Source organism: Tenrec ecaudatus, chromosome X, assembly GCF_050624435.1.
Source record: "Tenrec ecaudatus isolate mTenEca1 chromosome X, mTenEca1.hap1, whole genome shotgun sequence".
NCBI lineage: Eukaryota > Metazoa > Chordata > Mammalia > Afrosoricida > Tenrecidae > Tenrec > Tenrec ecaudatus.
The window spans coordinates 12,908,338-12,923,212 of NC_134548.1; the positions used below are offsets into that span (position 1 = coordinate 12,908,338).

At 46.6% G+C, this 14,875-nt stretch overlaps 1 protein-coding gene across 3 annotated transcripts in view; it reads right to left on the minus strand.

The window, feature by feature from the left end:
• CTPS2 (CTP synthase 2) overlaps positions 1–14,875 on the minus strand; it is a 107,977-nt gene that overhangs the window by 60,774 nt on the left and 32,328 nt on the right. For all 3 annotated transcript variants that reach the window (XM_075538652.1, XM_075538653.1, XM_075538651.1), the window contains exons 10-13: positions 14,241–14,329; positions 12,929–13,023; positions 7,548–7,610; positions 7,414–7,457 (exon numbers count right to left, since the gene is read on the minus strand). In XM_075538652.1, coding sequence (XP_075394767.1) covers positions 7,414–7,457; positions 7,548–7,610; positions 12,929–13,023; positions 14,241–14,329 — 291 coding nt within the window. The remainder of the gene's footprint in view (positions 1–7,413; positions 7,458–7,547; positions 7,611–12,928; positions 13,024–14,240; positions 14,330–14,875) is intronic.

Genomic DNA, 14,875 nt, shown 5'->3' on the forward strand with positions numbered 1-14,875 from the left:
TAGGAGAACCCTGTGCATAGAGGTGGCGTCATCAGTACAGAAAGCAGGGTGAAGGCTGCAAAGCAAATTATGTCCCCGCAGGTCCTTTGCCACCAGGGGACTTCCAAAACTTCATGAGGAAAATGCCATGATCTTTTCATTGTATGTTTCCAAGAATGTTTTTAAGCCCCCTGGTCTGTATGTGTGGTTGGCTGTGTGGATAGATAGGTGTACACACACACGCAGCATCTTGGGAGGAAAAAAGAAGAAGTAGGTGATTAGGACTCGCTGCCAAGAAGGGAGTTGAGATGGGGGCACATGAAATGAAGCTGTAGACTTTTCTATAAGGTTTCGTCTTTATTTTACCGTATGAAAAAAAATCTATATATCTCTTCAAAAAAGGATAGTCAGTGAAGAATTCACCAGGACACAGCAATCTAAGAGAGGCAACTAGAGGCAAAATCACATCCCATTCCGAAGTATTAGAAAAGAAAACCCAAGGTTTTCCTGGCAGCACAGCCTCTTCTAAACGAGTGCAGTCCTCCTAAGGAGCTAGCTCTTCACTACAACAGATCATTCTGAAAGTGTGGCCCTCCTCGATGCTCACCTTCATGACATGGTCACTGAAGATGAGGGGGCTAGAGCAAAGTGTGGGGAAGAGAGCAGGTGGTGCCCGGCTATCAATCAGAATACTGCCTGGGGTCTTAAAATCTTGTATTCAAACAAGCATTCAGGTAAGCGAAGAGTCGACCAAGTCCACACAGAAGAAGCACACCAGCTTGTGTGATCCAAAGACCACACAAACAAAAGTTAAAAATGACAAAGGGAAAGTATCAGAGCTTAAATTATGAACATCCCATTTGTAGGATATGGAGGACAATGGGAGCCCAAAATTGATCTGCAGAGTATCTAGTCAGATGAAGCCTCTGGCAGATCCCCTCATAGTCACAGGCAAAGGTCTCAAACAATTTTACTATCAGAGATCGTTATAATGATTATGCTGGATTGAACTTGATACTGGGTAATTGACCTCCCTTGTGACCCAACCTGAAATTGTTCCAGGTGCAAGTATTTCTTGCTTGTTCCATAATACAAATTTCTTCCCCGGCCTTTTAAATACCGATGGTGGCCTTTTATTTCTTACACGTTATGTGTATTTTTATCTTTGTATTATTATTATTTTATCCTTACCACTTTATTTTGTTTTTTATTGTTTCCGCTGAGTTTCCCAGTGTGTGAAGCACAGAAGGAGTAGATGCATAGAGATAATAACTGATGCAAGGGTTTATAGGGGATGTCAGGGTGGGGGGTGGGAGATAGGGAAGGTGGTATTTTGAGAATAAATCATAAAGGGGGTGAGGGCATTGGAACTGATTGTGATTACAACTCATTTTGAAAGTGAATTAACCATGAAAAGAAAATATCCTAACACTGGGGTAGTGCTTGTGTCATTCTTCTTGATGTGATTGAACTATTGCATTGTATGATATGTGGATTATGTGCTTTCAATAAAACTGTAAAAAAAAACCTTAGTCTTGGAAACCCTACATAGGGTTCCTTATGAATTGGAATCAACTCAACGGCAGTGACCTTGTTATTGTCACAACTAAGGGAAATGCTACTAGTAGCTATTGCCGTGGTTCTCTGCAACCCTTTCATACAGTGCCTCAGGGTGTGGTGACCCCCAACCATAAAATCATTTTCGTTGCTACTTCATCACTGTCATTTTGCTACTGTGAGGAATCATCATGTAAATATCCGATAGGCAGGATGTATTTTCATTGTTACAATTGAAGATAATTAAAGCATAGCGATTCATCACAAAACAATATGTAATTCTATCTTGTGAAATATTTCTAATGACAAATCAATGAAATTTTGTCTTGAAGCACGGTGTAACATGGGTAACAGTCTTCATGCTGCATACTTGTATGTGGGAGTATCTACATGTGGGCGGACCCACCTGGAGCCAAATAGAGGGGCGATGTCTAAGTTCCTAAGACCATCGGAAATAGGTGTTTTCCGATGGTCTTGGGCAACCCCTGTGAAAGGGTCGTTCAACCCCCAAAGGGGTCGCGACCCACAGGTTGAGAACTACTGTTCTCATGGCTTGAGCCAGGGATGCTGCTAACTACCCTGCAGGACACAGGACAGCCCTCACAAATGTCAAGACTGCCAAGGCTGAGAATCCCCAGTCGAGTCAATTCACTCTTTTAAGACACCTTCGGCTCATCTGTAAGCTCTAACACCTCTCCTTCCTCACACTCTCATGGAAAACCCAACATGACCGCCACTGTCACTGTCGGCTCGGAAGGGAGATATTGTCCCGCTATAAGCACAGATGCACTGCCCCTGCCTCTGGTCTGATAGAGCCTGGAGAAATCCTTAAACACCCTTCAAGCCTGGAACTGAACCCACTTGCAGAGATCAGCTTGCAGCCAAACAATCGCCGGGCCTATAAAGTGAAGGGTAAACACCACGAGGAATGTCTTCTTCAAAGCAATCAACCATAGGACGGCAAAGCAGCAGCATGGGCCCAAATGCCATGTTGAGAAGGCTGGAAGGGGCTGGCCAGCTGGGCAAATGGAAATGGAAAAGAAATGGGACGAGAGCTTTGGCACCGGAAGGATTCATTCCCTGCAACTAGTGTCCCGACACAACAGCAGGAGAAATTATTGAATGGGAAACTCGTGTGCCTTGTAAACATTCACCCTGGCCACACTAAAGAATAAGAGAGACAAAAAAAAAAGAGTAAGAGAGAGAAAGGGGGAATACCGCTAATTTTCTACTCATAGGCAATCTACCTCTTTGGGGGCCCAGTAAATGGAGGCCATCTTAAAGCAGCGGTGACCCACATTCCCAGAAAAGTCTGGCCTCCCTCTAGCCAGAACAAAATTCATCCGCAAATGCTGGTGGAAATCTGTGCTAGTCCGTCAGAGGCTGCCTCAAAGGCTGCAGCAAGGACTCCGTTCAGGGCACACCGTGTGACCCTTCAAGCTTAATGACTGCCCGGCTGCATGAGGCTGCTGTCACTTTTGCTTATGCTGCATTAAGTCACACCTCCCGGTCACCGTGCCCAGTTGTGAAACTAACAATGGCAAGGAACACCTCACCCCGGTGATGGCAAACTTTGGAAATTTCCCCCAAACCTTCCCACCTTGCGTAAGTGTCAGTGATTAATCATCTCTTCCCCCTCCCCCTCCCACCCAGCCAGCTTGTGGCTTTATGCTTTAGAAGCTGTGTTATGTGTTATTCTGTGCTCAGGACGGTGAGACTCGAGCGAGAGCTGACTCCCGGTTGTCAGCGCTCAATAAAAGCTTCTCATTCGATTCATTCTGTGTGGCTTTGACTGTCTCTGTACAACATAGTGCCTGCCAGTCACCACCTGGAGCTAAGGAGTGCAATCACGACACACAATGGATGTCTAAAGACTGGAGAGACAAGCCAGAAAAGAAAGGGTTTCTTTTGGAAATTAAAGCTTTCCAAAGCACCACAGAAGAGCCCATGAGAAGGTGACGTGCATACCCAAGGGCAAGACACACACTCCGAAATGACCTGCGCAGACCCTACACCTTGTCCAAAGTAGCTGAGCACTAACAAAGACACAAAGACTACAGGGGCCATACACACCCAGGAAGGCAAGAAAAGGGAGGGAGTCACTAATAATTGTTCTTGAAAAGACATTGAAAACACACACGCAAGATAGCAAACCCTGAGGAAAAGGAAGCATCTGACTATCGGAATGATCACATTATAACAGTCAGATTTCCTAGTTTCCGCAAGGAAAAGATCACAAGGCATACAAAGAATGGTCCAATCAAAAGCACAAAGGAAAGTGACCAACAGTATCAAGGTAAGAACGGCTAATGGACTTACGAGACAGTATTAAACAGTTCTCAGAGCTAAAGAAACTACAAAGAACGAAAAGCCATTAGGGAAATGATAAAGGAGCGAAACAAGAATATCAATAAAGACGTAGAAAATATACAAAAGGGAGTGAAATAGAAAGACTGCAGCTGAAAAGTACAACTAAAAAAATTTTACATTCACTAGAATTCCCTAGCAAATTTGGAGTTGACGGAAGAAAGAATCCATGCACTTGAAAATAGGCAACTGACAGGTGTCACATGGGAAGAGTAAAAGGAAAAATGAACAACATTTTAGGGGCTTGCGGGACCCCATCAGGTGCCGAAACGCATACACATTACGAGAGTCCCACTGGGAGAAGAGAGGGAAGCAGAAAGGAACAAAAATGTCCTAAATTTGACAAAAGACATGATCACTGCACGGAATTCGTGCAGTTCGATGAGCTCCGGGTAGAATAAGCCCAAAGAGACCCTCACTGGAACAACTTATCATCAACTTGTCTAAAAAATATTTAAAAGAATCTTGAAGGCAATGAGAGAAAAATGCAAATTGCCACATAAGGGAGCCTCAAGAGGTTGGCGGGCCAATAGTCCAAGGGCTGAAAGAACCAAACTATCAGGCAAGAATTCTATATCTGGCACAAAAAAGCCTGTCCTTTGAAACTGCTGGCAAAGTGAAGGCTGAGGGAGCTTGTTTTCACTAGCTGTATCCTGTAAACAGAGTCCTTCCGGTCAAAAGAATGAACAATTGGGGCAGAAACTCAAAGCCATATGAAGGAACAAGAACTTCAGGAAAAGTAATTTCATGTGTTAATGTAAAAATACATTTTACGGTCGACTTATGCTATGAACTCTGATTGTTATGGCCTACATTGTTTAAAAAACAAGTACAAAAAAAAACAAGTACATCAAAATAATTATAAATGTCTGTTATTGAGCGCATACTGTATGAAGTCATTTGTAATAGCAACAACACAAGAAGGGAAGAATGGTAAAGGAACAGTTTTTGTATGCTATTGATGTTAAGATGATATCGATTTAAATTACATCACTGTATATTCAAGGTGTCAACTATAATCCTCATGGTAACTACAAAGAAAATGTCTAATAAGCCACTGCAATGAGGCAAAAGTCTATGAGTAATTAATTACCAGCAGCTGGGGGAAGAGAGGAGTGGGGAATCATGACTTATGGGGTGCTGAGTTTCTGTTTGCGGTGCTGGAAAACATTTGAAAATAGATGGTGGTGGTGGTTTCACAACAAGGTGCGTGTGATTAACGTGACTAGATTGTACACTTAAAACATGGTTAAAATGGCAGCTCTTAATGACACATGTATCTATGAGTCCTGTGCCACATTACATCCGTTCAGGCAATGTCCAATTGTGTATATGTCTGTGGTCCCGTAAGGTTGTAACAGAGCTCCGAAATCCTAACCAGAGAACAGGACATAGGCAACGCAACAGCTTCCTGCAGACAACGCGTGGAATTCATGTCTCTTGCACACAAAGCAATTGCACTGGCAGACCATATGTCTTGAATAAGAAATGTCTATGTTGCTGGGTTATGTACATACTGCACTGTAGCTTCCATCTGAAAAGTTTTCCATCTAAACAGTGTATGCTTCAACTCGTATTTCACATCTTTTGGGTGTTAATAGCGCTAGTTCTCAGTTTAATATTCTGTAAAAATATTACTACAAAGTGTTTGGAAACTGGCTGTGATCGCAGTTGTACAATACTGCTTGATGTGATTGAATGATATCAGTATTAACTCCCAAGTTTTTGAAAATGTCAAATAAAAATATATGTATTGCTGTGACATACGTTAGGGCTCCCACATACAGTCAAACCGGTGCAAGTGAGAGCACCGGCCAGAGGCCAAGGCCAAGTAGGGAAGTGGAAGTGAAACAAAAGGGTTTTCAACAAGAAGGTGGGAAGTGGGTGAGTGCTTTTGCTGGAGATTTAGTCTTGTCACACTCAACAATCGCAGTGACTCTCAAAAACAAAGGAAAAAACCCTCCAGGATCAGCTCCACTGGAAGCTACTGAGTCTAAGTACATTGTGAGAGGGACCTATGTCAGCTAGGGAGACATTGTGAGACGTGGAATAAGGACCAAACTCGAAGTGGATCCCTCCCAAGGCGCTGATGGTCGCAGCTAAAGCATAAAGCTTGTATGAGAGGCTTACAGAAAAAACAGTCCCCTGCTTTTGTGTGTGCAACATCTAAGTCGCGGCGCATAGCATTTCACAGAATGGATCGCGGACAGTAAGTAACCTATGATGGTATATGGGAGGGAGGGACCTCACAATGCTTGTGGGGGGAAAAGCCATTCCAGTTTCATTCCAGTGTTCCACAAAGTCTTTGAAGCCCCCTTGAGTACAGCTACTGTAAAACAGCTGAAGGATCCTTGATGAAAACATTACACAACAAGGGAAAGAAGCCAGTTACAAAGCACCACACCTTGTCTGAGGGGCTTCCAAAGGTTCATGGGAGAAATGCATTCTCTTTGAATTCCATTTTTCAACAAGTGTTCTGAAGCCTTCTCGGAGGATTACCATTGAAATGGGAAATGGGTTGGTGATCGCTTAGGGCTAGAAGAGACAGGGGGCTTGGCGGGTGACAGGTAAGGGACATGGGATTCCTTTGGGAGATGCTGGATGCGGTCTTGGGGTGATGCTTGCACAACTATAAATACACTGGAAACCATTGAATTGGACACTTTAGATCAGTGAAATGTATGGTAGGGGGATGGCACCTCTATACAGCTGTTAACAAAATCTATCACAGTTGTGAATGTTGCTCTCTGGCAACAGCAAGTGTGAGGCACCGGACACGGGGCAGGGAAAGAAAAGAGGGCAGGCAGGTCCTTAGGAGGAAGAGGACGTGGGAGGTCTCGGGTGGTTGGTGGGTTGGTTGGTTGTAATGAAATGCTTCACTGATCTTATCGCCATTCTAGGGGGACAAGGATAAAGGGAGGGGGTCATCTCAGCTGGAGGGACTCTCGGAGGGTGTTTGACAAACTAGTTCCAGTTCTCCCAGAGCCAGGGAGGAACAGGGATGCCACCAGATAAATTGGTCAAGTGGCAGGTGAGAGAACACCGTGGTGGCCTTGGGGACCAAGAAGCTTGGAATCAGTGGACGGCGAGGAGCAGCTGGAGATGGGTGGTCGCTGTTGCTTTAGAAAGGCAGCTGACTGCCACTGTGGAAAAGAGACAGGTGGGAACGAGCTGAGAGCCAGGGCAGCCCTTCCATCTATACTGGGGGTTCGCAATTGTTGCCGCGGGCAACATCATCCTTTGCTGAACATTCAGCTTGAACACTGCTGTCGAGAACCCAGCCAAGATATCTTACAAAAAACAGAGAGCAGACTGATGTAATAATAATAATGTAGACATAAACACATGCACAGACATTACATATATATACAATGTCAAATGTCTAGCCTTCTGAGGAATAATAAATAAAATAAGAATACGAATACAATAAGTATAGCCCATTATAAGTTAAAGCCAAAACCAGAAACAGAGGTAACAATGGCCGATCCAGGAGGCGAACAAAGCACTTACCAGAGGAATGGGAGTATTGGGATCAAATTCTGTGGAATCAGCATCTAAGGTTCAAGACAAGAGTTTCATTACGAACCATTCGTGTGGAAAATGTTTTCTTTTAAGAAGAGATGAGTAGCAAGCTTCAGCCTTACCTTTCCAGTTCAGGCAGTTTCTGGCATACTCTATCACGGCTAGCTGCATCCCAAGGCAAATCCCTGGTTTGAAAAACACGGACAAAAGGATATGAACATTGGCAATTCTTCAAAACGGGAAACGCGGGCTTCTCAAGTGGCCCTGCAACTCCATTCATTCCTACTCAAGGCAGTGAAACGACCACTTAGACCCCAGCGCCCACCGCAGCATGATTCACAGCAGCCAAATGTCCATCAACAGACGACTGGCTCCCCTCAGAGACATCCCCTCCACCCTATGGCATGTTTCTCGACCTCCCAGAGAAATGCAGTCATGACCCACGCCACGACATGGATGAGCCTTCAAAACAGGATGCTGGCTGCCAGATGCCGACACAAACGGACAAAGGCTACAGGGCCCCAGTGGCGAGATGTATTGAGACTAGGAAAATGTACAGAGAGCCGAGTTTATGAGTGGGTACCAGGGGGTGGGACAGACAGAAAATAGGGAGTTGTTGCCAAAGGGGTGCTCAGGGTGATGACGAGCTTTAGGGGTGACGCGTAGAAGGCATGATCAATGTAATTCATACCACTGAGGTGGCTAAGGTTTTATTCTATTTTACTGCCCCCCCCCAAAAAAAAACAAGGTAAAAGAGTGTGCTTTGTGTTTTTCAGTGTCGTTTCTGCTTGTGGGTTAGCTCTCTGTCTCCTTTACGTGGAAGTACGCTCTTTTAAAGCAAGGCGCGGCCTCTTTTGTTCACTGTTGTATCTCCCCAGGTAGATGGGTGGGAAGGGGGCGGGGGAACCAAGGGGCAACCTAGCTCTGAAGTCCTTTTCCAAGTTGAGTCCAAAGGAGTGCTGGGGCAGATAAGGAAGGGGGCCCCGAGTTCAGAGGGCAGCTTCTGCCCTCTTCCCAGTGTGTGCCACGTCTGCGTCACATGGCTCCTCCCAGGGTGCCTCATTCCTTCAGAGGCCACCGACCTGCACCCCAGGCCTCACTCTTCTCAAGGCAATTGCTCACCTAGAAAAATGGGCTGTGGACAGCCTGGGCAGGCGGAAGGCTGGGAGCCTACGGAATGCCTGCATGAGGACTGTTCGCCCTGTCGTGTCTGTGGGATGAAGAAAAGCAGGAGCTGAGGGAAGGTGTCCCTGCCACTGTGGGGGTGTGTGTGGCAGTTAGCTGGGAAGGGAGACACGGAATGGCGCAGAACAGAGAGTTTAGTAACAGACCAAGTGACTGTCCAGGCTATTGCTACAGAAATATTCCAGAATCTCTCTCTCCAATCCATGTGGACTCCACCAGGAGTGGGCGCACGTCAGTTTGGAGATAAATCAGACACTCACCGCCAGAGTTCTGGGAGCTCACAGCTTACCTGTATGTTTGAGTCTCTCCACTAAACAAATGCCAAAGAACCTCCCAGATGTTTCTATAGAGCAGTGGTTCTCCACCTTCCTAAGGCTGTGACCCTTTCACACAGTTCTTCATGTGCTGGTGACCCCCATCCATCAAATTATTGTCTTTGCTACTTCATCACTGTCATTTTGCTACTATGATGCATTGGGTGACCCCTGTGAAAGGGCCATTTGATCCCCCACAGGGGTCGCGACCCATGGGTTGAGAACCGGTTATAGATCCATTCCAAGTCGACTGGGGAATTCAGGCAAGGAGCCACCCAGACCCACAAGGCACACCAGGACCAAAGTTGGTCAGCTGGAAACATGCTCAGAGCTTTGGGGGAACTTCGGAAAAGTTGCATGTGGCAAAGAAAGGAAGAGAGGTTGGGTTTCAGAGAAAGCGAAAGCATTTCGGACAATTCTCTCTCTGCAGCAAAATACTCAGAAAAACACTAATCTAGTGCAGACAGAAACAAGGCAAGTGAGATAGTTAATTTATCATGCCAACCTGGCCGATAAACACATGGGGTTAATTGAAGGTCAAGGAGATAAATGGCTCAGGGAGCCTTGCCTTTCTGGTTCTCGGGTCTCTTACTTTCTGAGTGTCGCGCCAGGATGCAGCTGCCTTAGCCAGTTTCCTGCTTCAGCTGACAAGGCTCACTTCCTGCAAGACATCCCTGAGGAGAAGCCACATGGCCCTACCCCGATGCAGCCCCAGGTGCTGGAGCAGCCATGTAGAGACCCCTGCCAGTGCTGAGATGCTTACACGCTAACTGATTCGGCTTTCCTCCTGCAGTCGGCATCATAGTGTGTGTTTTGTGAGATGGAGGAGGACTTTGTGGATTTGTGTTGGACATATGGGCTAATGTGGGACTTGTTGGCTTGGGCAACACTGGGTTGGGATGTTTTCTTGATGTGTACTTAACCTGTATATAAAACTCTCTCTCTTATACAAGAGTTTCTGTGGATTTGTTACTCTAAAGTACCCAGACTAACACAGCAAGCATGCTACAAATAAAATCCATTGGCCAGCGGAACTTCAATGAGTAAAGTAACCTGCTTGGTTTCTCCTGCCACAAACGCGGGGGCATCTAGGAAAGGAATCCAAGAGCAGGTGGCGGGGAAACCTGGAGGATGAAGCAGGCTAGGGCGCTCTGTTTATAAACACTGTAGGGACCCTGCCTCCCGAGACCCCCAGGCGGCCTGGATGCCCAGCTCCCACATGGCCCTGCACACCGGGGGCCACGGGACCTGCTTTCACAGGCACAGAAGCTGGGCACTGCCACCTCGATGAAAGCGTAAAATAGACGCGACTCAAGCACATTTGAACCGAGCTCTGCCCTGTGACGTCACACAGTGTTTCTGGATGTCTTTTCTGTGATTCCTGTTTCCATTGACACACTCTTGTTTTCCGGTTAGAAAGTGTGTTACGGGGTTCTGCTGACTCATTTTGGACTTGAGGTGGTAAGAGGGTGGGTGAGGGTGGGACTTGGAAACGTTCGTGGCAGGCAGGAGAGTCCCTGGGGGTACGAACAGTAAATGCATTTGGCTGCGAATGAAAGACTGGAGGTTTCGCTCTACCAAGGGGCAACTTAGAAGAAAGGCCAAAATTGGCAACTTTAGAAAAAGCAGTTCTACTTGGACACCCAGGGGGTCGTCATGAGTCAGAATTAACTCAAAAGCAATTGGTTCAAGGCAGGTGCAGACAGGGGCCTCTCCCAGCCTGCTGCTATTCAGCCAAAATGGTGATAAGTTCTTCCAGCTGATTGGGGGTGGAAAACATTTTCTGGAAAGAGCCATAAAGTCAGTATTTCAGGCTGTGCAGGCTGGCGGATCTCAAAGGCTTTCAATGCAAGGGCAGCCACAGACAATATGTCACCAAACTGGTGTGGCCATGCTCCAATAAAGCATTATTTATTAAAACAGACTTCGGGTATCCAGGACTCTGAGACCAAAAGAACTAGATGGTGCCCAGTAGTATCCCTGACAGGGATCCCATTGGAAGGTTCTGGGTAGAGCAGGAGAAAATTGTGGAACAAAACGCAAAATCATAAAATTGGCTGGACGGAGACTTAAGCAACCCATGAGATGATGGATCTTGGACACTTTAGGTCGAACTGAATCCGCCCCCAACAGTCAGTTTTCAGTCAATAAGGGAAACAGTAACATGAGGGAGGTACACACTTAACAGTAATCAAGCATCCGAAATCAAAGGAATAGCCTTTACCCAAGAACGTTCAGAAGGGTTGGGAAAAGGAGGAGGAACGGAAACAGGAAACACAGGCAGGGAGAGGATCAGTTGTTTTTCGTTGAGGCGACTACAATCAATGAGAAGAAACAAAAATGTGTATGATTTGTTGCATGGCAGGTGGGTGTCCTTGTAAAGCTTCACCCAAAATTCACACAAAAAATGTCCCTTAAAATGCAGAAAACAGAAACAATATAGAAAGGCGCCAAGTGAAATCTGAAATCGTCCCATCTTCCAAGCACTGATGGTATTGTATTCCTCTTAGAGGATTTTTCTTATAACTTTCCTTGTTTGTGATAATACTTGAAAACTTTACATTCCTTCCCCCTTCGCCAGTTCTTAGAAGTAATGGGAGGGAAATAATGCACCTGACTTTTAATTATGAATTAAAATGTGTCTTCCCAAAAGATATAGGGAGGTCTTCATCCTTAGTAGCCATGAATGTTATCTTATTTGGAAATAAGGTATTTGCGAATGGATTAAAAAAAACTGTGGTACATACATACAATGGAGTACTACACATCACTAAAAAGCAGTGATGAACACATGAAGCATATCGCCACATGGGAAGAACTGGAGGAAATCATGCTGAGTGAAGTAAGCCGAGCACAAAAGGACAAGTACAACATGAGTCTGCTGAAGTAAGTCTATAAAAAAAATGTAAAGGGGGCATAGGGAAAAAGCTACCATATACTAACACTCCAGGGGTGAGGTCCAGGCAGTATGGCAGGGGCCAGACCAAATCCAAGGGTACATATGGTAGTCAATTAAAAAGGAGGAGGATAGAGGAAAGGGAAAAAAGAGATGTGTGGCAGGGGAATAGGGCACTGACCCACCCAAGGGGAGGGCATTGTTTGGGTCTCCACAGAGAAAGAGGGACCAGACTTAAATTCGGTGTTCCAGGATGTGAATGCAGCGCACCGGCATGGAACAGGAAGCCAGTGGAGGGGCCTGAGGGCTCATGGACAACTGCCCCCCCCCCAGAAGAACTTACTTTAGAGGACGGCACTGAAGCTGCAGCTAGGGGAGAGGGACATGTGTGGAAATAAGGTGTTTGAAGAGGTCATACTAGAGTCATCAGGTGGGTCCTCGTCCTCCAGAAGCATGACTAGTATCCCTAGGACAAACCAATCTGTTGGGAAGAAGTCGGGCCAGTGTGCTCCTTAGAGGCAAGGATAGGGAGGCTTTGTCTTACATACTTGGGACATGTTGTCAGCAGAGAAGGACACCGTGCTTGGTAAAGTGGAAGGCAGTGAAAAACAGGAAGGCCCTCAGGGCTAGGAAGAACCGTAACGATGGGGAGGACCAGGCCAAGGGTTGCTCTGGGTCGGAACCAACCCCATGACGCCTAACAACAAGAGTCCTTATTTTAAAAAGCAGAGGTAGCACCAAAAGAGAGGCAGGAAGACTCCCTGTGAGGCCTCAGTTGTAAGGCAAGGAACATCGACAGCTACGAGGATAAAAAAGAGGCACAAAACAGTGTCTCTCCCACACCCCTCGGGAGGAATAAACACCACTGGTGCCCGGATTTGGACTTGAAGCCCACCGAACGGTCAGATAATAAATTTCCGTTTTAAAAGAAAAAAAAAAAACCATGGGCCATAGGTGGTCTTTCAGGCTGTAGTTTGTCAGTTCTTGAACCTGACTATTTAGTGCCGGAACGCTCCAATCTGAGTTTTCATATTTTCACCTGTTGACCCCAACTAAGTGGCAAAAATCGAACCGGCTCCCAGTTTACATGATTAGACATGAACTTTACCCAGAAAAGGGATCTTCTTTGTCCTCGCCCAAGAAATCGCCTGGAGTTTGCCCATCGTGCCTCTGATTCCGAAGCCTCCTGGCACAAGAATACCGCTGTAACGGATACAAAATGAGGGTGAGCTTGCCCTGCCTCCTGGCCCAGCCTCCCTTTTCAGCCGCGCACGCGCACTGATCCCCGACCCAATGTTTGGTGTAATCGCGAATGAACATGCTGGACTCCAACCTGTCAGAACTAATTGCATGATTTCACATCTGGAACTTGCTTCTCAACATCCTCCTAATGTTATAAAGAAGTTGCGACACTATCTTACAACTTATCAAATTCCCAGCTTCCATGGTGGTCGACCCGGTCCCAAGTCCTCCTGCCTTTCAGCAGAGGCCTGCGTGTTGCTCTGATGCTGAACAGGTCGGGGGTGCTTCCAGACTCAGGTGGACCAGGAAGAAAGGTTTACTGCTAAAAATGAGCCCATGAAAAACCACTGTAATAAGGGGTCACCATGACTCAGGGGGCCCACAAGGTTCTTTTTAAAGTCCTATGAGAAAAAATGTTATGATTTATTACATGATCAGAAACAAATGAGTTGGTTAAATCAACCTAGGGTTCCAATTGGCAATTAAGTAGTGGAGAATGAAAATTAGCCGGCTAGATAACACCATAGAGACCTTCTGGGCAAACACTCATTTGCCTGACTACAATTCAAAAGAATAAGGAGGATGTGGCTGCTCGTGATACAATGCTGCCGCCTAGTGCTCGCCTGCTTACATTACAACACATAACCCAGCAGCCAAGGAAGGTTGTGACAAAGAAAATGTACTCGAAAGGGGTTTCACATTCTTGTACTTGAACTTATTATATGTAAAATCCATCTCCGCATCTTTCAATAAAATCAGACCTATTATTCCAAAGGTAAAGGAGCCCTGGGGGCCCAGTGGGCTACGCACTGAGTGTTCACCACAATGTCAGCAGTTCAAACCCACCAGGTGCTGCACAGGAGAAAGATGAGGCTGTCTACTCCTGTATGCATTTAAAGTCTGAAAACCCAGAGGGGCCACTTTATCCCTCCCTGTAGTGTTTACACGAGTCAGAAGCGAATCGATGGCAGTGAGATGCTAAAGGTAGAATTCAACATCATTTCTCTTCCAATGTGATGGCAGCACAATCACCTGCAATGAACAGTGTCCCAAGCTCCTTTCCGGAGGCCCAGGACCAGTCAACTGGGGTGAAACTGCCTCTCTCTAGGGGACGCACGCTACCACCACCCCACCCCACCCGCCCCCGAGCCGTCTGCTATGGTATCCCAGGTACTCACTCGGCTTTGCATAACTTCTGCCAGGCTTCGTGGAATTTCACAGGGTCCTCGTTTTCGGTGGCCTGCTCCAGGTCAATGGAGTCTATGCACTAAACACCCAAGAGATGCAAAGAACATTTCATTAAAGCAGAAACAAACGACTGAGAAAACAGGCCCCATTTAACACCAGGGCACATCATCCGATGATGATTGGTGAGGCCAAACGCTGCCCTGGGCTCTGAAGAGCGAAAAGAACAGTCCTCATCTCGTGGCTCTAGAACCTTCAGGCATCCTCACAAGCGTGCAACCATGGTGCGCTGCCCACAGCAGAGAATGCTGTGGAAAGCCCCAGGCACCATGAGCAGAACCCTGAGCAGAAGGGAAGGGATGACATCAGAGAAGGGCCACCTGGAGGAGGAGGAGGGGAAGCCAATGTGGCACAGTGTGTTCCCACTGGGAGGAAGTCAAGGAAAGTTTGGGGGACACCAGAGCAGGGGTGTTGGGGGTGAAACCTCAGGTGCAGGTGCAGCAGGGGGACGCCTCGGGAGAGGTGCCACCCAGCTGGAGGAGAGACCTGGTTGGCTGGGAGGTAGCAAGGGGAGCCTGGGAGAAGAGCTTTGGTAAGCAGGGCGACAGAAACAGAGCGAAGGCTACTT